Source organism: Perissodus microlepis, chromosome 13 (genome assembly GCF_051167445.1).
Source record: "Perissodus microlepis isolate ML-2025 ecotype Zambia chromosome 13, ASM5116744v1, whole genome shotgun sequence".
NCBI classification, from domain to species: domain Eukaryota; kingdom Metazoa; phylum Chordata; class Actinopteri; order Cichliformes; family Cichlidae; genus Perissodus; species Perissodus microlepis.
Genome location: NC_140473.1, coordinates 15,142,045 through 15,165,096, shown reverse-complemented (window position 1 = coordinate 15,165,096; position 23,052 = coordinate 15,142,045). Strand labels below are relative to the sequence as shown.

At 37.0% G+C, this 23,052-nt stretch overlaps 1 protein-coding gene across 1 annotated transcript; it reads right to left on the bottom strand.

The window, feature by feature from the left end:
- Positions 1-885: 885 nt before the first annotated feature.
- Positions 886-22,703, bottom strand: abcc2 (ATP binding cassette subfamily C member 2). Its single transcript, XM_084949610.1, has 32 exons — positions 21,758-22,703; positions 19,512-19,688; positions 18,833-18,973; positions 18,613-18,750; positions 18,308-18,430; positions 17,937-17,992; positions 17,596-17,851; positions 17,263-17,450; positions 16,768-16,945; positions 16,037-16,291; positions 14,685-14,750; positions 14,389-14,526; positions 14,159-14,305; positions 13,993-14,077; positions 13,809-13,875; positions 13,361-13,487; positions 12,566-12,742; positions 12,070-12,237; positions 10,431-10,614; positions 10,062-10,197; positions 9,818-9,920; positions 9,513-9,732; positions 6,425-6,579; positions 5,317-5,472; positions 5,035-5,234; positions 4,793-4,919; positions 4,575-4,676; positions 3,477-3,620; positions 2,038-2,196; positions 1,781-1,947; positions 1,331-1,525; positions 886-1,224 (listed from the first exon to the last, which is right to left on the bottom strand). Exons 1-32 carry the CDS (start codon positions 21,800-21,802, stop codon positions 1,095-1,097), a joined length of 4,710 nt encoding a protein of 1,569 aa, XP_084805736.1. The 5' UTR covers positions 21,803-22,703; the 3' UTR covers positions 886-1,094.
- Positions 22,704-23,052: the final 349 nt, after the last annotated feature.

Here is a 23,052-nt window from a genome sequence, read left to right as displayed (position 1 = left end):
TTTTGAAAAGTACTCTAGCTCCACTTTGTCATAAGTACACATACAGTTGTGGTGAAAAACATACATAAACTCATCATTGATATGAATGTCATTGTAATTTTTCAAAAAAAACACCACAAACTTCAATACCAACTTCAACATCAACATGTCCCTGACATGGTATTATGAGGTGCTATTATGTCTGTTTGCTGTCATTCTCAACATACCTTCCAGACAAATTACTAGTCTGATATGTTTGTTTGAATTTTCCTTAATTCTTCAGTCTCATAAGTCTCAGTTATGTAAGACTTTTCCCCCTTTTTACTTTTTGGCTTTTAATGATTTCTTTGAAGTCATCGTTTTCCGGGATGGAATGATTGTACAGCACACATACTGAGTACATGTCTACTAATATTTGGTCAAACGTCCCTTTGTAAGTTACACCTCAGAGTGACATTTTTGGTTGTTGTCAACAAGATTCTGGAGTAATTATGGCTGGATATTTGACCATCTTCTGGACAGAATTGGTAGAGTTCAAATCGGTGAGTTTCCTAGCATAGACCCAGTTTTTAAGTGTAATCCACAAATTTTCAGTAAGGTTGAGGTTAGGGTTGGGAAGACCATTCCCAAAGCCTAATATTAGCCTGTTTTATCCATTCCAAAGCCAATTTTAATAGATGGATGTAAATGGATGCAGAGGCCTGATCAGTATTAATTGATTTCATTATTTGATTTTTTTAGTTCCTGGATATTTCATACACATGTTTGTGGGAACCTGATCTTACACAGGCAAGATGTTTGCATGTTGCTGTCATATAAAAATACAAAGAAGTGCACAATCATAAACTGATAACATTGTGTCAAAAAAGAGTTGTTTTTTTTTTAATTAAAACCAGTTAAGCATGATTTCAGAAATAAATTTTATTTTTCACACATAAAATGTGTTACATATACAATATGTTTTCCCTATGTTTTTCCCTATAAATACAATACATATGTCAGTGTTTCTTTACATAAAAGTAAAATCCAGTCTTCACAATGTAACCTACAAATAAAACACATACATAAAAAATTGTGGCCGTAAATCTTCCCTAAAAAAACAGTATAAGTAGAGATTATAAATTTGTGTTGCTTTCTAATGTTATCCCAGCATCTTTTGCCATGGTGTAGAAATGACCTTCCTTTTCAAGCAGGTTGCTCGGCGAATCAAATTCCACTACTTTTCCAGCATCAAGCACCATTACCCTGTTGGAAAGAAGCACAGGATTTAATAGTAGCCCACTGAGAAAAAACATTGTCATGAATTCCAAAAATTTCATCCAAAAATGTTAAGGGAAAAGGTATAACTCACCTAGAGCTGTCCATGATACTGTGCAGGCGGTGGGCGATGGTAAGGACTGTGCAGTCTGAGAACTCTTTGCGGATGGTGTTCTGAATCAGGTTGTCTGTCTCCAGGTCAACAGCTGCCGTGGCTTCATCCAGAATTAGGATACGTGACTTTCTCAGGAGAGCTCGAGCCAGACACAGCAGCTGCCTCTGCCCAACACTGGAAAGATTGTATTACAGCATTGATATCTTAAGAGGGTTTATGCACAAAGCACACAAGGAACTCATGTGTATATGAAAGTTTATGCATGCATGGTTTTTGAAAATTGCATTAGGTTTAGACTAATGAAGTGTGGAAAAGGTATACATCTAAAGAAGTTTGCAGCTTATGTGCCAACATTCCCTAGGTTTGAGTTTGAAGTCATCATCATTTTCAAATGACCACAGAGGCCGTATTGTTAATTTTATTACCCACCTGAGGTTTTCTCCCCCCTCTGCCACTTCATGCTGTAATCCTTCCTGTAGCCCTGATACATAGCTCTTTAGATGAGAGAGCTCCAGCGCTCTCCAAATCTCCTCATCGCTGAACTTGTCAAATGGATCCAGATTCATCCTCAGTGACCCCGAGAACAAAACGGGATCCTGTGCACATGGGATTAAAAATGCCAGTGTATTTTTTTAATAATATACTTAATTCTTTGACAAGGTTATTGTCTATATTGATGTGCATACCTGTGGTATAATCGTGAGTCTGTTTCTCAGGTCATGCAGGCCTATTTTAGAGATATCTACATCATCAATGCGGATGCAACCTTCAGCAGCTTCAATAATTCTAAACAGGCAGTTGGTAAGACTTGATTTCCCAGCTCCTGTGCGACCGACAATACCGATCTGAATGCAGCGAGGGAATAGAATAGAATAGAATAGAATGCCTTTATTGTCACTATACAGTTGTACAATGAGATACAGAGCATCTCCTACTCAGTGTAAACATGCTGGGGGGGGGTACAGTTCTGCAGCGCTATGTACATATGGACAGTATTAACATAGGGAAAAACATATATATATATATATATATATATATATATAAAAAATGTACAATATACAAGCCGTAAGTAATATGTAATAAATAGTGTTATGTATATACAGTTGAGTTATTGCACATGGAATTGGTATAAATAGTTATGTATATACAGTTGAAAACACATAAGATCAAAATAACAGCTGGCACATATTTGAAAAAAGTTTTCATAAAGTGTTGTCACAACAGGTAAAGGCATTAAACAATGCAGTCACAAACATTTATACTCAGTCTGTACTCGGTGTGTAAAAGATTTTTTTTAGCAATTTAAGTAATGTAATGTGAAAACAGAAAAAAAGGCAGCTGGTATTTTATGGATGGTATAATCAATTCTGCTGACTGTAGATAATTCCACAACATAAGAAGCTATATCTAGTTCTTTTATATGTTGTTGCAATACAGACTGTCTTTTCTAATGTGTACTTTGACTTCACTGTATTCAGGGTGTTCACATTGTGTTCACTTCACATTATCAGTATGTCATTAGACATTTTATCCTAAAGATAGGCTAGTTGCATATTTGGATATCACAGTTGTTTATAGTATAGCGTGATGTACAACTAAAGACACAAGCTGACAGTTTACATTATTTCTTACTGTTTGTTTAAAATCAATTATTGTCATTACTGTTTGTTATGTGGCTTTTTTTGAGTAATTAATTAATAGACTGGACTGTAAAACATCAAAAAAACTAAAGTACAGAATGTCAGTGCTTTATAGGACAAAGTTACATAAAAATACAAATTATTTTTTTCTAAACTCAACTAAAAATAAACTTAAAGTCTACCATCTGTAAGCTACACTTGAGAAACCGCTATTATTTTAGAAGCTAGTGATAGAGGAAAAAAACAAAGCTATAATTTAAGCAACCTCTATGCAAAAAACAAGAATTTTTATAGTATTTGAATCTGTATCTCGTGTGAAAAACATATTAGATATTGTTTTCTATATCTTGATCTATTTGATCTACGAGGTTACTCTGTAAATCATTAACATATTAATAAATCCTGCATGAACTTTATACATGCATGCTCTCTCTCTTTCACTTTGTCTCTCTTTCAGATACACACACACACAAACAAACATGTACCTTCTCAGTGCTGTCAATGTCACAAGTGATTCCATGCAGCACTAAATCCAATTCGGGTCTGTAACGCACTTTGTAGTTCTCAAATTTCACTCTTCCTGCCTCTGGCCACTGCTGTGGGGGCCGAGTGTCAGTTACCCAGTCAGCCTGTAACAACAAACACAAACAGAATAAATAAGTAATAATGCAGATGTTATCAAGACTAGCTAAGATAACCACTAGAATATATCTTTTCTTAAATTGAAGCACTCACATATACATACAAAGATATTATAGTAATATCAAAAACCTACATAAACATGCATTAAGCAACAAAATGTCAACATTATAGTTGTATTTGAATTGCTACGTATTTAAACACTTATAACCTGTTATTGTAATGTACATATGAATGTCATAATAAAACAAATGTTGCCAATACAAACAAAGTCAAATTTCTAACATAGTTTATTTAAATATATATGGCATGTTATATAAGCCTATTAAAAGATTGTCATTATTTGACCTTGAAGAAGAGATCCAGAGTAACTTGATATTTAGAGTCCCCATTATTCATTCCCTATATATCTAAATGTTGTCAGCACAATCAATGGCAGTAGCTGTGGTGTTTATATGGTAGTATTATATGTTGACCATATACACCAAAGATTCTAAGGCTTTTTGTCCATTTTCAACCAATAAATCATTAAGTTGTCCTTGAAGACCCTGGTGCCCGTAAGCCATATTTGAGTGGATTGTTAACATGATGCCACTGTAAACTCAAACAACAAAATTTAATCAAAATTCAGTCAAAACTTTCCAGCTGTCATGTTTACAGACAGAACGGCAACCATGTAAATGCTACAAAAACACATAACCTCTTTGGCGGAGGTAACAATGTGTCACTACTCAAGATCAGCAGCTAAAGCCCAGTGTACGTGTACGATATTGTACTAAATTGTATTATTATTATTATTATTATTATTATGTTTTTATCCCAGTTGCATTGTGGTGCTTACAATCAACTAACAGCCTGATGGAATCTTGAAATTCATGCCTTATTAAGATAACAGTAGAGTTTCATCTAATAAAGAGAATTGTCATTAAAAATCTTCTACATACCTCATTCTCAAGCTCAGTATATTCACTCACTCTCTCCACAGCTACAATATTGGTCTCCAGCTCTGAGGTCATCCTAACCAACCAGTTGAGGGTCTGGGTTACCTGCAGAACAGTGTAGAATAGATGTCAGTGTTTACATTATTGCTGGATTTTAGTATTACCAAATACATAAACAGTGATGAAATAATGATAAAGGTATGAGTGTTTTAATGGCTCACATTAAGGGCATATGATATAGACAAGCCAACCAGGCCACTGCCAATAGAATCTCTGGAAATGACAGCAAACAGAGCAGCAAAAAACACCACCAGGTTTCCAACAAACTCCAGACGTATGGCCAGCCATCTGTTGAGTAAACAAGTGAGTGAAATGTCTAACAGTGAAACGTTAGGGTCAGTTTTATGAGCAATTTACATCACATGCTTCTCTGTGTTTGCAGGTACACCGTTGAATATCTGACCTGTTAGACACAATCCACGGGTAGACGCTTTTGAGGTTTTCATCAATAGTTACTTCATTGTGTTTAAGAAACCTTTCTTGATGCTTGTAGGCTCTTATCACTGACAGGCCGGACACCGTCTCAGCAAAGTGAGAGTATATTGGTGAGCGAGACACAGAGTCCAGTCGCCGCAGCTGTCTTGAAGTGGCGACATAAATGCGCTGGGTGTAGAGAGAAAGACAAAACAACATTAGTTTCCTATTCTTAGTTAGTTAGGCAAATCTTCTTCTTCTTTCGGCTTACCTGTACAAAGAAGTAGATCACTGCCAAAGGAATGATGACTATGGCAAAGAAAGGGGTTGCCAGGCAGATGACAAATAGCGTCCCCAGTACACCCAGAAAACAGAGGAGCCAGGAGCGGAAGGAATTAGGAATGGCCTCATCTATAGTAAAAATGTCCTTTAGGATAATAGTTGGAAAGTTAGTATTTATTAAAACACAAGTCAAGTACATTTTTATCAATAAAGTGCATGTAAAAAGATCAAAAGTAATATTAAAAATGGTGAAATTATAAGAGCAAAAAAAGTGTTAAATAACACAACAAAACACAATACCTGCTGAAATGAGGAACTTGGTGCAAATGTCAATAAAAGGAGGTGTTTTTTGTGTTTTTTTTTAATGGTTTATCCACCAACTTTTTTGTGTACTTTGAAATTTGAGGCAAAGTTGGTATATAAATATATATCAAAAGCTAATTTAATTTTTTTGTGAATTTAGCTCTTAGTATGCAGTGGGTGAGCCACCTCTGTTGATAAATAGAATATAGTAAGATCAAACTGGTCAAAGGCTACTCAGCGCACTGGAAGAGAGAAGGTTCTAGAGCTAGATGAGAGGATGACATCCTAAAAGCAAAGGTTTTGTAAAAGAGCTTAAAATAAGTTTTCACAGCATGAAAGTGTTTTTACAACTGGAGCTGCATCATGGCGATCATAGCGGGTGGGTAAAACAAGATAAGAACACCAGACCTTTGGTTTTTGTTAGACGGGTTAGATATAAACCCTGTTATATAAACTGAACTATGACTTATGACACTGCTTTCAAGCTACTCAGAATACATTAAAATAATCTAATCCTGATTTTTTTTTTTTACTCTAGTTTCTACTAACACCTGTACCAATTCTAGACAGACCAGGGTACATTTGTGTATACTTGAGGAGGCATTTGGGAAGGACTGTATGCAAAGGTTTAAGCAGAACTGGGGAACATTCCACTTCCACTATTAATTTTGAAAAATGGAATTAAAAAATAATTGCATCTTGTACTTGTAAACATAAAAGCCACAGGATGAGAAAACAATGAAATCTAGAAAAGGAATGATTAAAAAGTGAAAAAAGTGAAATACAAATGCTACCTTTGCAAAGCGGTTGACCACTCTTCCAATAGGTGTGGTGTCAAAGAAAACCATGGGAACTCGCAGGATGTTGTTAAGCAGTTTTGAATGCAGGATACGAGATGCATCGACAGAAGCATTTGCTAGGAGCAGTGTGCCGAGGAACACAAAGAGACCTGCAGTAAAGGTAGGAGGGTTTCTAAATTATTCTATACTCTTCACAAAGAAAAGTCCACTTTGAATGGAACATTAAACATAAGACTCAAGTGTGCTTTTTATGCCATTTGCAACAATTACTTGTACAAATTCTAACTGTCTAAAGTTAACTGGATTGGGCCAAGTTTGAAAAATCAAATATTCCTAATGACAAAGTTTAGCTTGTAAAAAAGGGACAAATAAAATGACGAGGTACAAAATTTCAATGTACACCCGAGTCTGTCTGTCTTATGCAGAGACAGTTACCTTTGTACATCTTAAAACTATTAACACGATCCACTAATTACTGCTGAGGAAAGTGCTGAAAATATACCCCTGCCTTTAATATTTCAGGGAATAATTACTGTAGCTGTGTTCTCTTTTATTCTGAAGAAAAAAAAACACACTCACAGACACCCACTCTAAACCCTCTTTACACTAATTACCTGTTAGCTAAATACTTAAAGTTCCTAAAATTAGGCACCATGTTAGCACAAGCATTATTCTGAAATGTTGAATAGGGCTACATCAATTTAGCTTTTTCTTTTATGGTTTTAACATCACTGAATTCGAAATGAGATATTTTATGATTTAAGTACTTGAAGAACTGCAAGCCTTCAAGTTTTACCACAATTTGCAATTTGCAAATTTTATACACATCATTGAATAATATTTTAAGTCCAGAATATCCCAATAACTGTCTACTGGAAAAACCCAAGTATATCTACAAGCATAAGGTAAGCATAAGATTGTATGAGATAAGCATAAGCATAAGATGTTATTGAGAAACAGATTAACTATTTAAATGGTTATAAAATGAGTTGCATATCGACTGGACACGATGTTTCTTTATTATTTTAATATCCAGTCAAACAGAAAGAAAATCTTTAAGCAGTATAAAAAATACTGTTAAAGGACAAATAAAGAAAGAACAAGAACATGCTATAGAAATTATGTGTTACGTCCTGTCCCCTTGTGCTTGCTTCCTCTTTCTTCTCTCATCCTCTGTGCTCTTCTCTCACCTTTTTCACTTATGTACTTACTCCTACTTTCTCAGATGCGTCCGCCCCTGAGCTTCTATTTAGAGGAAAAGGCTCTTGCTATCCTTCGCCCAGCCCAAGCAGCTTTTTAGCATCTTTCCTATTTTCCTCTAGTTTCTTATACTATGAGTAGTTTAGAGACGGAAATTCCAGGTCTCTCGCCCATTGTGTTGCTTCCACATCTTTGTTTCTTTCGGCCAGGCCTCCGGACATTTAGTTTATTTTATTTTCTGTTCAAATAACACAGCTGTTAGTGAGAAACTGAATCTCAGGTGTGGCATCCTCTTTGTGTATCGCAGTTACTGAGATAAGTTGAAGCCTTTATATGAGTTAGATTATTAAATGAGAAAATGAACAGACATATGGTCTGTATAGCCCACTTAATAACATATCATATATCTTGAGAAGAATTGGAGATCAAGAAATGAAGCTGGGGACAGTTGTCATGGCAACTTGAACTGATCATAGCATGGCTGTAGGAAAAAAACAGTCTTTGATAGGGGCAACAAGACCACAGGATTTAAAATTGAATACCCAAACGACTCACAGCTTTAATACTCTGACTATGATTTGATTGCCTTATTACTTACATTACTGAAAGCTTTGCATTGTCCATAGACTGATGATAAGCTAACTGACATGGGTTTTTAAGAATTAAGAATCAGTATGTGGGAAAATCAAATAAAACAAAATTTGAGTGGTTGAGCTTCATTCATCTCACGGGACTTCTTCCCGTGAGAAGTCACATGTTATATGTTTGACTGAAGAGTAGTAATTAATATGGCTGTCTACGCATGTGTTAGCATCCTCGATTTTTGGGCCATGTGCCAAGTTTGATGGTTTTGGTTTTGATTTTGATTTTTTTTTGTGAAATTGTTATGTTCTTCTCCTATGGTATTCTCTCTTTTGAGTTTAATCTTATTTCCCTTGAGCTCCCAAGTTTTGTTATTTATATTCTTAGTCCTTAGTTCTGTAACTATCTCAATCTCATCTTCTGTCCTTGTCTTGTCTCTGTGTTTTGGTTTGGTCTGTGTATAGTTCACAGGTTTTTGTCAAGGTCATAGTGTATACCTGTTTATGTTCTTAGTTTATAATAGTTTGCTGTCAGGCAATATTTCCTGTCTTATTTTAATGGTCCCTTGTCTCTTTTGCGCTATGTTAAGTTTTGCTTACTGTCTTGGGTCACTTAGATTCCTCTCAGCCTTGATTCCCTGCTGTGTACTTATTGTCTGAGTCTCCCTCTGGTCTTTGTAACATCAACTAGCTTTTCCTATGTGCATGCTCTTGTTGTTTGTAACCAGTAAGTGTCTGATTCACGTTTAGCTTGTGCTTTGGTAGTTTTGTATTTTGCTCCCTGAGTTCCCGGTAATAAAACTGTTCAGAGATTAGTCCTGTCTCTGTATCTGCAATTCGGGTCCGCTCTCTGCCAGCCACACACTGACACATGACAGCATGGGCCCCAAAAACTCTTGATCACTGTAAGTCTGCAAAGCTCTGCTATATCTAAATGACAAAATTGCATCAGGACAAACAGTATGTCAATGCAATCCAAGTCTTTTTATCATTTTACCTCTAAAATGTATGTCTTGAGTTGTCTGTTAAAGAAATCTCTCAAAACATTTACTCAAATTTAGTCATTTATACCCATCTAGTTCTTAAACATGACCTCCTGATCCTGAAACTATAGCACATATAAAAATATACAAAACGGGGTGTTTAGGTTGTATCTAAACCGTGATAATAATGATTTAATAATTTAATAATGATCCCAAATTTTACGGTGGGGAATTTTTCTTTCTCCAAGACATACAGTTCCTTGAACTTAATTTACATGAAAATATTTGCAAATAGAAAAGGATTCAGTGTTCAGTTACCCTGAGCCACTCCAAGAGCTCCGAACACTCCCACCCTTGTGTCCCTCTTCCAGGAAGGGTATGTCATGTTGTAGTACTCCACAGAATCACCGGTCCAGTCACTCAGCCACAAATTCTGACCGATGAAAGCAGCATTTTGGATGAAGTAAATCACGAAAACCATGGCAGAATATCCCCAGCCCATGGCTCGCAGGTACTGCAGGAACACTCCAAGCTTCACCTGGAAATCAGCGCGAGACGGCACTCAGGAAACAGGCTATCATTTGTTGTAATCTTGTGCTATTTGTAGAAAAACATTGTGTTACCTGTCCTGTTTCCATAGTTTCCTTCTCTATAAGCTTCTGGCCTTTCTTTGGTTCATCAGCATTTTCAGATTTTTTTACAGAAGTATTTCTTCTTAATCTGACACTAAAAAAGGTGAGAAAAATGATCTGGTAAAACATGATTAAATTATTATATATTGTCCATATGTGTTGCACATTCTGCTAAAGATGCTATTTGAGACAAGCTGTTTCCCTGGTTTAATCTACAACTTTAACAAGCTCGAACCTGCCATTGCGCTGGCTGCGGCGGATGCTGTTTTCTCGCTTAAGTGTAAGTGATACAGTGTCCTCCAAAGCACCGTCAGGTTGGGCATCGTCTCCACCTGGGATGAGCTCAAAGTCTTCTGCGTCCTGGCTCTCACCTAAATTAACAATATACATGGTGTTTCACATATGTGGCAGTAATTTATGGTATTTGGGTCAATATGTGAACAACATCAACACAAAGTATCCTTAAAAGATGAGAAAAGAAATGTAATTAATTAATTCATATTTGTGATGTATAATTTTAGCATAGGTTTTGGTTGTAAAACTAACAAAACAAGCAATGTGTGCAGATTATATTCCTAATATACTAAGAAAAGGTTGTAATCACCTGTTTCTGAATTTCTCTGATTGTTCTGCTCAGTGGCATATGTGTCGAGAAACTTTGAAAAAGCTCCTCCACTGGCACGAAGGTTTTCATAGGATCCAACTTCAGAAATGACTCCATTCTCCAAAACCACTATTTCATCCACGAAAGGCAGGAAGCTTATGCCATGAGTCACCAGGATACGAGTCTGTATGGTCAGAGATATATGAGACTGAAGTTTGAAATCGCAAATTACTTAAGCCAAATAAATAAAAATATTCATATGTACTGTATTGTATCAGCTATCATATAAAGGTGTCACAGAAGTAGTAATAAAGCATATTAATTAAATTTAAAGTAGGCATTAATAAATATGTTGAATGAGATAGTTATTAATATAAGAATAAATATACCTAAATTCAGTTGAATCAGTTTAAGTTCAGTTTAGTTACACCCAACAATATTTAAAAAAAATGTAACAAAACATCCAAACTTTTTTATCAAATGGTATTTTAGAAAAATTATAAAATAGTGCATATGTAAAAAAAATTCACAAATACACTATTTTAAACTGAAAGAAAACAAATTGCAGTTCATAGATTGAATTCACAACAGTTGGTTTAATCGTTTAAAATCATTTAAAAAGTTATCAAACTTTTGTGATATTTTCTATCATAGTCTAAGGAGCTTGGAAAGAAAAACGTCTGGACTTCTTTAAGTTGCTTGAAGACGTTTCACCTCTCATCCGAGAAGCTTCTTCAGTTCTAGGGTCAAATGGTGGTGAGTCCCAGATTTAAGCCCTGTGGGAGTTTCCCTCCAAAGAGGGACAAAGGACCCCTTGATGATCCTCTACCTAAACACATGAGCCAAGGCATAAAAACGGGTTTAGGTCACAATCAGCCAAGGTTTCGGATAAACAGGCTGTAAAACCTCGCCCCACCCTATCATGTGATTTCCTGAGGTCAAATGGCCCAGGATATGAGTGGGCATTAAGGCATCTGGGAAGGGTCTCAGAGCTGGATTATAGAAGGCAGACAGTTGGTGTCGTAAACCACCGCCTTGGTTCAAAGATGGTCGCTCACAGTGGACATAGATGGCTTCTTTCACTCCTCTTTCAAACCATCTGTCCTCTCTGCCCAAAATGTGAACATTGGCATCCTCGAAAGAGTGACCTTTGTCCTTTAGATGCAGATGGACTGCTGAGGATTGTCCTGTGGAGGTGGCCCTTCTATGCTGTGCCATGCGTTTATGAAGTGGCTGTTTGGTTTCTCCAATGTAGAGGTCTGGGCACTCCTCGCTACACTGTACAGCATGTACTACATTGTTAAGTTTGTGTTTTGGAGTTTTGTCTTTGGGATGAACCTGAAGAAGCTTCTTGGATGAGAGGTGAAACGCCTTCAAGCAACTTAAAGAAGTCCAGACGCTTTTCTTTCCAAGCTCCTTAGACTGCGATGACCTGGTTGACTGAGAACCTTCACAGACAGAGTTGACTGGTGAGCCTACAAAACAAAATTTTATATAGGAACAAACCAAAGGAATGAACACGGCAACTTTTGGTTAAAAAGTTTTTACCATTACAAATGACATGCCCGGTTTCCAAATAATAGCTATTTTAAAGTGAAATATTTAATGTTGATCACAATACAAGCAGTCAAGCACAAACCTTGTCTTTAAGTATTCCACTGGGTCCAATAACCTTTTCAAAGAGATGCTTTCCTACATGAGAGTCCACAGCAGACAAAGGGTCATCTAATAGATAAATATCAGCCTGACTGTAGGTCGCTCTGGCTAAGCTCACACGTTGCTTCTGACCCCCTGAGAGGTTGATACCCTGAGAAGAGAAGAAAGGAGGGGAAAAGAGAAGGAAAGCAGAGGCAAAAATAGGTTAAAAAACCCACACAGAGCTTCTTTTTAATGCAAAGAAGCTTTTCCTTCAGCACAAGAACAACATTTCAATATAGCATTAACCCTGTAATGCCAGGTGTATCATATTTGATACATGAGTTTTTCAGACATCTACATTGTAAATGTGATTTTTTTTTATTTCTGAAAATATCACCAATAAATATTTTACAAACAATAAAAACCATATACATAATCTTTATAAAGATAAAATATTTGTGTAACCTAAAACTTGAATAATTCAAAGTGCAACTCACCTTCTCTCCAATTTCAGTGAGGTCTCCTCCAGGCAGCAGCTCAAGGTCTGGGGCAAGAGCACAGGCCTGTATGACTTTTTTGAACCTCTCTTCCTCATGAGGAGATCCAAACAAGATATTATCCTTCAAAGTGGCATTTTGAATCCAGGCTTGCTGTGGCACAAAAGCAAGAGAACCCTGGAAAGAAATACAGTGAAACTCAATTGCTGATGTCTAACCAACCTTTTATTTTGCCATAGAAATTTTGCCATTTGTGCAGTTTTTCATCCAGAACAAATGTTACACTGGCTAGGAGGAAAAAATACCTGAACTAAAGATACTTGTGTAAGAAGGAGACATACAAGGAACTGTTATTACATTTCTCAACCTTTTAAAGATTTAAAAACATCCTAAGAACTGATGGTTTAGAACACATTTCCTTGAAATCTTAGAGTCTGTACATTTTAATAATGTATGTTCTGCCTTTTTTTTTTTTTAAATATCTTTGCTCTCTTCAATAAAGTCTTTTGCTCTTTATTGTATTCTGTTTCCAGTTGACTTTACTGACTTCTGTTTATGGCAATTCCATACTTTTACTCATCAAATAAACCCAGAAAATCATTGAATCAAGAATAATGTTCTTTACATTTAAAAAACAAATAAAAACTTTAAATAAACAATAATAATCTCCCGATGAAATCAGTTTTGATGAGAAATAAGAAAAGGCTCTTCATTTGATACACTAAAGAAAATAATTGAAATAAAAGATTTTTTTTAACGCACACTGTCAGATACAAATGGAAAAAAAGGCATTACCCTAATGTTGATAAAACCTTTGGTACTGTGCATCTCTCCAAGGAGGGCTGACATAAGAGACGACTTTCCTGACCCAACAGCTCCCACTACGGCAACCAACCGACCAGGCTCAATGTCCAAATTCACACTGGACACACATAATAAATATGGCCATTACTGTAAAAACAGTAGGAAAAATACAACTGTGTTTCATAAATGTGTGGAACATAGTGTACCATTTGGATAAAAAAAGCACGCAGGGATTTGCAAATCATTTAAACCCTACATTTAATTTAAACTAGGACACAGATGATGTTTCATATGTTGAAAACGAAAATTTGTGTGAACTTTTAAACATATCCTGAGTTTGAATTTAGCCAGACAGGAAAAACTTTTAAAAAGTGCCTGAAGCAACATCTCACAGTTAATTAAGTTAACTAGTAAATTGTGATGACCAACACAGACATACTCTTTCAGCAGAGGCTTTGCATCTTTTTCCCAAGCAAAGGAACCATCACATACGCTCACAGCAGTATCTAAAAAATGAACACAGACCAAGACAGAGCTTAACAGATGATCTGCACATGTAAAAACTGTGACTAAGCTTCAATCTTCAGCTGTAGAACAAGTGCAAATTCTAATGGTGAACATACTGAAACTGGGGTCTTGGCGCACAATGTCACTGTCGATGTCTTCCCCTGCCAGAAACTTCTCCAGGCGCTTCTTAGACACTGCTGTCTGAAAATTCAAAGAACAGGTTAAGTTTGATTTTACATGTGATGGTTGATACATGTGTCTCATCTAGTTCTGTTCACTTACTTGCACAATGGAAGCAATGAGCATGGGCAGCATGGCAAGAGGAAATCGGAGGATGTTGAAGAGAGAGATGGAAGTAAAAGCTTTCTCAGCAGTTAACACATTATCCTTGCTCACACTAACAAATACTGCAAATGTGGCCAGAGAAACCTGCAAGTACAGACAGTTTAAGAAAAAAGTTTGTTTACCATTGGAATCTAGTCTCTACAATGACATCCCTTCACAGAACTCACCAGAGCTGGAGCAGAGGTGAAGATAAAGGTAGACACGGATGTCAGGTAGGCAAACTTCTTCATGACTTTTAGTTCTTCCCCTCTAATGTCTTCCACCTGCTTCTGGAAGGATGGCTCCCAAGCATACAGCTTCAGAATCTGGTGGGAGACAAAAGAAAAAGACAGGGAGGAGGCAGTGAGGCAGAAGGAAGTACTTATGGTCCAAGTTACTGAATGCAGTTTCATGAAGCATCAAAGCCTTACATGTAAAGAAGGCATCTACATACACCATAGATACACTGAATAAGGGAGCTCACCTTGACCCCATTTAGAAGTTCATTCATGATTTTCATTCTCTTATCTTTAAACTTCATGATCTCTATCTGAAAAGAGACACAATGTAGCTCTTTAAACAGGCAATACAGAAAATTAACATTAATAATGCAGACTTTCAACCTTAATTAAAACATTAAACAAATTAATCATTAAGTGTTTGGAAATTAAAGCCATTGATATTTATTGTAACTCAAAGTAAACACAATTTCAAATATAAGGACTGTTTTAAATAAATGGACAATCATTTCTTTAGTCCACGGACGCTAAAGTCTATAACCCATGGACATCACCAAATGCTTTATTTCCTCCCTTGAGATTGTCTGCCAGGCCTGAGCCATCTTCAGTTTCTCACTGTTTGAGAGTCTTTCTGCCTTCAGCTTTGTCTTCAGTAGATGAATAGCATGTTCTGACAGCAGTTGACTAACTCAGCCATTGAAGAATATCCCATTACTTTGTCTTTAGAAATTCTTGATATGCTTTGGATCATTACCCATTTGAACTGAACCAGTGTCAGTCATTCGGTTTCTGAGAATTTAGCACTTAGAATAGCCCTGTATACCTAACAGTTCATCATGCTACTTTCATGACCAGTCACATCATCAATAAACAGTAGCAATCCAGTCCCACTGGCAGCTATGCATGCCTATGCCATTGTCTCCATCATGTTTGGCTGATTTCTGTTTCTCTACTTCTTCATTTGATTTGCCGTTTTTTGTAAACCCTCTTAACGGTAGACTCTAAGTGACGTTTTTTTCCTACCCAAGGAAAAACAAATGAAGTTTATATGGAAGTTTATTAAGGAACATTTTTAGTCACACGTCTATCTGCTTCCCAGGTGTTTGGTGGCTAATCAAAGCTTTACATCACTTCTACTTTCTCACACTGTCCAGCTCATTGCTGACATCACTGGTCTAGTCCAATCATCTTTCAACACCTCTATTACTTGGGTTCCATCCAAGCCTCCATCTTCATCTCTACCAACAGCTTCTAGACCCCGGTGGGTCCGGCCCTAATTCCTATTACCACTGGGTTTCCGTTCTTCTGTGATGGACTCTCAGATTCTAATCGCTGAATAGCTTAATGAAATCCTATATATCAATGAATCATGTTGAGTTCCTTCCAATGAGCTCTGCTTATTGAAGTATCATTTTGATACTACTATACTTACTTTGGGCCTCTAAAAAAATGGGGACTGAAAAAAGATTCTTGTAATGCATGCAATAATTTTGTTAAGCCTCTTGACTTAAACCTGAAAGTCAAACCTACAAAAATGTGTGTCATTGTTCAGAAACCTATTGATTGTACACAGAAATGATTTGGCAGCTCTGCTAACCTGGAGTTTTCTGGCCTTGGTTGCCAGAAATCCATTGATTGGAACCATTAACACCATGACTCCCAGTCCTGCCAACACAGAAGGCCCTAACTCCAGCCACAGGAAAACAATGGATATGACGATCTGCAGAGGGCAGGACCACAGCAGGTGGATAAAGTTGGTCACATCATTGAAGCGCTGGGCATCTGCTGACATCAGGTTCACCGTTTCCCCTACTGTTGACTCCTTACGAGTGTCATTGGACACCGCTAATGCCTTAGAAAAGGAATAAAAAAAAGCATATCAGCCAAAAAGTGGCAGGTACATGAAGTTTTTGGCAATGTTAGAAAGAGTATTTTCTTCATTTCCTGGTATATAAGAATTGCAAGAAAAATGTAATAAAATATAAATATATATATTAAATATATATTCTAATTGCGTCATAATTCGTCACAATTAAGGTGAGGGTTGTTGCCAAAAATGATTTTTGAACTCGTAGAGTTAATCAATCAGATCATTAGTGAAAATATTACAGGCAGAGCAGACAGATTTATCCTGTAAGTGATAAGTATGTACTCATGTGCTGATAAAAGCGATTTTTAACTAAAGCATTTGACAATTAACTTAAGCAGAAAGCAATGACTGGTAATTTATGACTTCTGATATGTTAAAGTAATTTATATTACGTAGTCTTTGATTTTTTTTACACCAAAGTCAAACAAAAGTCATTCTATCAATCCCGTTTGTTTTACCTTTTTGTACACAGCAGCCATAAGTGCAGTGCGAACCCTCATGCCCAACACAAAGCAGCGCTGGAAATACTGTTGCAGGGTCAGAGACTGCAGCAGAGCCACCACCATCAGCAACACTGCATACAAATAACCCTCCCAGGTATATCTGGATTTGTCCTGAGTGAAGGAGACCATCAATCTAGGGGAAAAAAAGAAAACGTATGGATATAGCATCTCAACACTTTCTACTATGTGTCCTTCACTTTTTTCCTGCTTCCTTTTTAACACTTATTTAGCAATTTTCTCTTTCCATTCAGGCACTCCTGTTATCAGTTGTATAAACTGATCAATAAATAGTGAATAGTTAACCCAAAGGCTTTGACAATGTTGATTTTAAAAACCTTCAAGGACAGCTAAATGGATTTTTAAAAATGTTTACATGGGCAACAGAAGTAACACTGTTCTTATGTGTTTCTGTACTTTTGATTCTGTAATATTTTGCAATGCTTTACTCACTTAAGGAGCTGAGGACTGACAAAGGTTAACACATCTTGCACAAGTTTAAAGAAGGCAGATTCAATCAGCATCCATTTAAAGGTCTTGTAAAGGGTGGCAATGAGCCATGAACTGGGATAGTTCTCTTCCTCCTTCTTTTTGTCCTTTTTCTTTTTCTTCTTTTCATCTTCCTTCTTCCCCCTTTCCTCCTAAAGGAACAGATTGTTTAAGCACAGTTGATGAGATTTATTCAGAAAAAAACATAGTGATGTTGATTAGTGGTGTTAATGAAATGTGTTTGGACTGTAGCTCAATATAGTGTACATGTGTGTGGAAGTGTTTGAATGCTCTCACCATCATTAGTACATCCTGACTGACTCCTTTCCCCAGACCACTGGAAAGCCCATTTTGCTGTGGGTCTTCCTGGGCACTGTCTCTGGTTTTAGCTGATTTATTTTTCATCTTGTTCTGGAAGCGGACCCTAGCTGCATCCAGCTCAGGCTTCATGAAATGCTGGAAACGCTCATTGATGAAAGCAGTGCTATCACTCTCATTCAGATCCCACATGTCCTCCTGAACCAGAGGTTGTTTGTAGCCTTTTAAGACCATACTGTAAAAACAATGAGAACTTTGAAGACATGGAGCACATATGTAGGTGCTTGTTAAGATTCCTACTATAGTGACCTTAATTTTACCTGTTTAACCAGTTGAATGTGATTCTGCTCAAAAATGGTGCACCTGCTTCAGGATTCTGTGGATTAAAAAAAGTGCAATATCATATCATATCATATCATATTTAACCTCCTAGGGCCTGGCTTCCACATATGTGGACATCACATTTTGGGTTGTCTAGACTAAAATACTAAATTTTGCTCTCAGAAACCAAGTAAAAAAAATCTGGTAATTCTTTGTTTTTACATTCATCAAGTCCCAATCAGCCCAAATAGCAAAGAACAACTGAAAATGTGTGCCATGAAAGAGTTCAGGTCTTAGGACGTTAATATATGCTTATGAACTTAATCCTTTGAAAACAAACAAACAAAAATGAACAACAAATAAAGGGTACCTTTTTTATAAAGTCTTTAGCTTCTGGGGGAATATCAGCCACAGTAGAAAGAACTAATGAAATCAGTTCAAGCCCAAAAGAAATGTAGAAAAGGCTGAAACGTGGGACATCACGGACCTCGCCCTAAATACCAAAAATGAGAGAAAGAAATACTTTAAAGGGTCCTAAAGAAAAATGAAAATGGTGTGTTATGCAACACATGGAGAGCTAAAAGTCAATCATATCAAGTTATTGCACCATGTCTGAGTAAATCTACTATTTGTCTTCGACTTTAATCCAACTTGATCAAATGTCTTCACTCATACCAGTCTGAGAGCCTCTCGTAAGAGGGTCTGGAAAGGAAAGATGTCACACAATACAAGGAGCAACCAGAAGAGGAAAATAGAGGCAGAGTCTATTGCTCCTTCCCGTCTTAATCCTTCATGGCAAAGCAGGACAAGGATCTAACAAAGAAGACACATCAGAACATAAAAAAACAAATCCTTTCAAATTTAAATAAATAAATATAAAGGTTGCTCTATTTACCCATGTGACTGCAAATAAAACTGGATTTGCGTAGTATACACCAGCATTTTTTGAAGATTGGTCACTGTTTGGACCAAAATCTTCTCCTAATGTGACTCCCAGGTGTGCTATGGCCGTCAGGAACAACAGGGACGCCACAAGCTGAAGGAAGAAAACACAGACCAGACAGGAGAATAAATCATGTTATTCTATTAAAAATGCCTTTTCATAGATTTTAACCAGTACTGTGTTTTTATGTTTTCATGGGAAAACAAACTGAGTTCTTCCCTTCAAGGTTTTGGAGAACTGATAACAGATGCCTGCCTTTCTGCTGAAATTACAGAGTGCAGGAATGACACATCTCTTTGTTCTTCTGGTGTGGATCTCTTGGCCTTTCCATGAAAGAACAGCACATACACAGTACATGCATTTATAATAAACTCACAAACCTTATAGGAGAATTTTCCTTGCATGTGTTTGTACAAAATGATGTATAAACTTTAACTGCTGAACCTTATCTTACATTCACATTCTGAAAAAAAGTGTTTAAAATGTCGACAGAAAAGACAATTTTTCCATGTTAAGGTCCAGATTGCAGATGCGTGGTGTAAACATTTGAAACCAAAAAACAGGCAGCTGAGTTATAAAATTAAGCATTTGTGTTTCTGATGGGATATCTTTATCAGAGAGTATTTCTTACCTGTTTGCAGATGTAAAGCTTGGACAGGTGCTTTGTGTTTACTTTTGGCCTTCTAAAGAGAGGCACCAGGTGCCACGGGGCAAAGAGCCACAGGAAGCCCAGAGGTATCCAGACAAGAACTGTCTGTTCCACACATACTGGGAGGTCTGGGTCTGGTCGCTCCAGATATGAAGCATTCTGAAGGGCACATACAAACAAACACACATGCGTCACAAAATCCTGCTGGCAAATCTCATCAATCTCCCACCAATATTAAACCACAGGCACAGACTCCGTTTATCACAGATTAAAAAGTTTAATGTGTAAAATTATTTTTGAAAAAGTCTAGAAATGGTTCGAGTTTTAACTATTGTCAGACCAAACAGTTCAAACTAGAAGTATAACATGGTAGCTTATGTGAAAAAAGCAGCAATCCTTACCGTTTTGTGTTTTCTTTTTGAAGGTGGCTAATAGCGATACATAATAACTCTTTTAATGGCTAATGTATTACTGTATTAACTAACTTGTCTTTTGAAGCAAACATCATGTGACTGAAGCGACACATATCTGAATGTACTTTAACAAGTGTTTTTATTTAAAAATCTATAATAACACAGAATTAAAGCTGTGGCCGAGTCACAGGTTACGTCATGTCCTAGTGATTACTGGCCTGTCACATATTTACTATGTGTAAAGGGCAGTGTTGGTCAAGTTACTTGAAAAAAGTAATCAGTAACTAATTACTGATTACTTCCCCAAAAAAGTAATCCCGTTACTTTACTGATTACTTATTTTCAAAAGTAATTAATTACTTAGTTACTTATTTACTTTTTAAAAACACGATTTACAACCTGAATAGATGATAAAGCGATAGATCTGTCAACCCAATTCTACTTTTTCTACATAATCCATCATACAAAATGTAATCAAATGGAAAAGTCTCTTTTTTTTAAACTTGTTTTATCCGTTTTAATCTTTTAACTTTATGCATCAAGCAAAAATTAAATTATATGCACCATTCTCTGACTTGAAGAAATTAGTTTAACATTTAAACCTATTTTCTGCACATTCCAGCACATAAAATAAAATATTTTTTGTGTTTACACTCAGTCTTTCAAATAGATGCAAGTAAAACACAGCAGAAAGTAAATAAATAGCGGTCCTGTTGCTCTATTTTCACCTGTAAAGCAGGAGTAGGGTAGGCGGAGGTTTACCCTGGTGCAGGTGTGCCGCAGCAGTCAGTGGAAGAATCCGCGAGTTTCTCTGTGAATTTCCCATTACGTCGTTGCGCACTCGGAGCTTGTTTAGGGTTTTTTTTCGGTGTAAAAAGAAGTTTTCTTCCCACGCACAACGGACACTAATGTTTTTGTCACTTTTTATGGAATCAAACTCAAAGTAAGGTCAGTACTTCCACGCTTTAAACGCTGCACGCTCATACTCTCTCCCGCACTCGATATATGATCCATTGTTGATCTGCACACAGCTGTTGTCACTAACGTCGCACTCGCTTACGTCACTGTCATGAGACATTCTCGCAAAAAGAAAATCACGGTTTTAGTAACGCAGTAACGCAGCGTTCCTACGGGAAAGTAACGGTAATCTAATTACCGTTTTTGCAATAGTAATCCCTTACTTTACTCGTTACTTGAAAAAAGTAATCAGATTACAGTAACGCGTTACTTGCATCAAATACAAGTAACGCGTTACTGCCCATCTCTGGTAAAGGGGAGGAAATGCTGATGCTGCTTATGATAAAATTCTGTATAAAACTTAATCATCTATTTTTCTGTATTCTTGGAAAATCCACTTCATGCTTCCTATTTTTCATAGGAAGCATGACCTTCTATAATGATAACAATGAACAGCTATTCATTATTGTGTAATCTTTCTGACAAAGTCTTCAATGTATGCTGCCTTTTAATCTGTCTCAAATAGGTTAGATTTTCTCTCTTGTCATACAGTAGCATAGAAAGAAGCACAGAAAGGACTTCAAACATCTGGCTACACTATGACATCAGCAGGTTTCTGGCATGATGTTTTAAGATATTGTGTCTATCTTTTGCAATTCTCAACTTATTTTCCAGACAATTTACTTTGTAGGTTACTAAACATATGTGTTTGCATCAGCTTATTGAGTGTTTTTTAATCTCAAGAAGCTAAAAACACTGGAGGCCACAGTGAATCAATTTACCTAAATTCTTCAAGTTTTCCTCAATTCTTCAAAGTTACTTTTTTACTTCTTAGTTATTTCTGTTTGTTAAACTCACCCAAAAAATGGACCCACAGTACTCCTCCAGAGCTGCCGCACACATGCTTTACAGTGATGGCTTCAGTCGACCTCAGCTGACCGGACAACCCGACTCCTCTCACCCTCTTCTCCGCTACTGCCGCGTTTGACTCAAATACTGCTGCTTTCTCCTCTGTCCGCCCACACTCCACTGACAATTACAGGATGTGGATGTGAAGGACTTTGATCCATGAGGCTTTTAAGCTGAAAGAAAAAGTTGCTTATTCCCTCTGCAGAGAAAAGACACTTATACTGGATTGGTGTAAAGAATAGAAGAACTGATAGTCATGTCCCGAATGCTGATTTCTTTCTTTTTCGGCACACGTTCTTTAGTTGGATAACAGTGTCTTCAAAAAGTCTACTACAGCTCTCCTAATGAGCCACTGAGAACATCCAACAGATTTAGCAAAGTCATTGAGCATCGAGCTTTGCACCAGCACAAAGACACTCCTCCACACTCACGTGTCTAAAGTTCAACATGTCGTGCAGATGGGTTTCTCACAAAAGAGAAGGCCTTGCATAAGTCTTACCATGCAGTTTTTGCAGTGTTGGGGGACAGCCCACCAAAGGGCATGTGTTTCAGGAAAGGGAGGGAGTGATCTCATTAGACCCCTTTTCCTGTTAGGTTTCCACTTCTCCTCAGCACGTCTTCACTGTCTTCTGAACCGAGACTCATTTGTGGAACAAAAGTCAGATTCAATCGGATCAAAAGCAATTTGATTAGATTTGGGTAGTCATGCATTTGAATGAGGCTGCTGAAAGTTGAAGCTGCTGAACTGTAAACAAGCTGCAGGCTGTCCAACTGCTAACTAGTGAAGCTGTTTCTTTCTCGTTTGCTTTTTTTTGTGTCCCATTCTGATCAGGGTGCATGCTCCAAAAACCAAAGAGCAACGTAAGATTGAGTATAGATTAACTTTCATTGTCTGCACTCTGCAGAAATTTAACTAAAGGTTGAGAGCGTCTCTGGAGGAGCAATCAAGCTTTTACAGCTTAACAAAAAAAGCTTTTGTGCTGCTGTCAGTTGTGTTGATGGACTATTTTTGTAGGAGAGAATTTTTTCTAGGCACCAGAGACTCAATCACCCATAAAATGAAAAAATCATCGCTGCTAATAAGAGTGAGTCTGTCTACACAGGAGGATAAAAATGCAACTACTTAAGATTAAGAATAATCAATAGGTTTTGGCAAACCAATTGAAGTTATGTGTTATGCAAACCTCAGACACTTCCCAAGAGAGCAAGAGAAAACACAAAATCACCTTTGAACTTCACCTCTG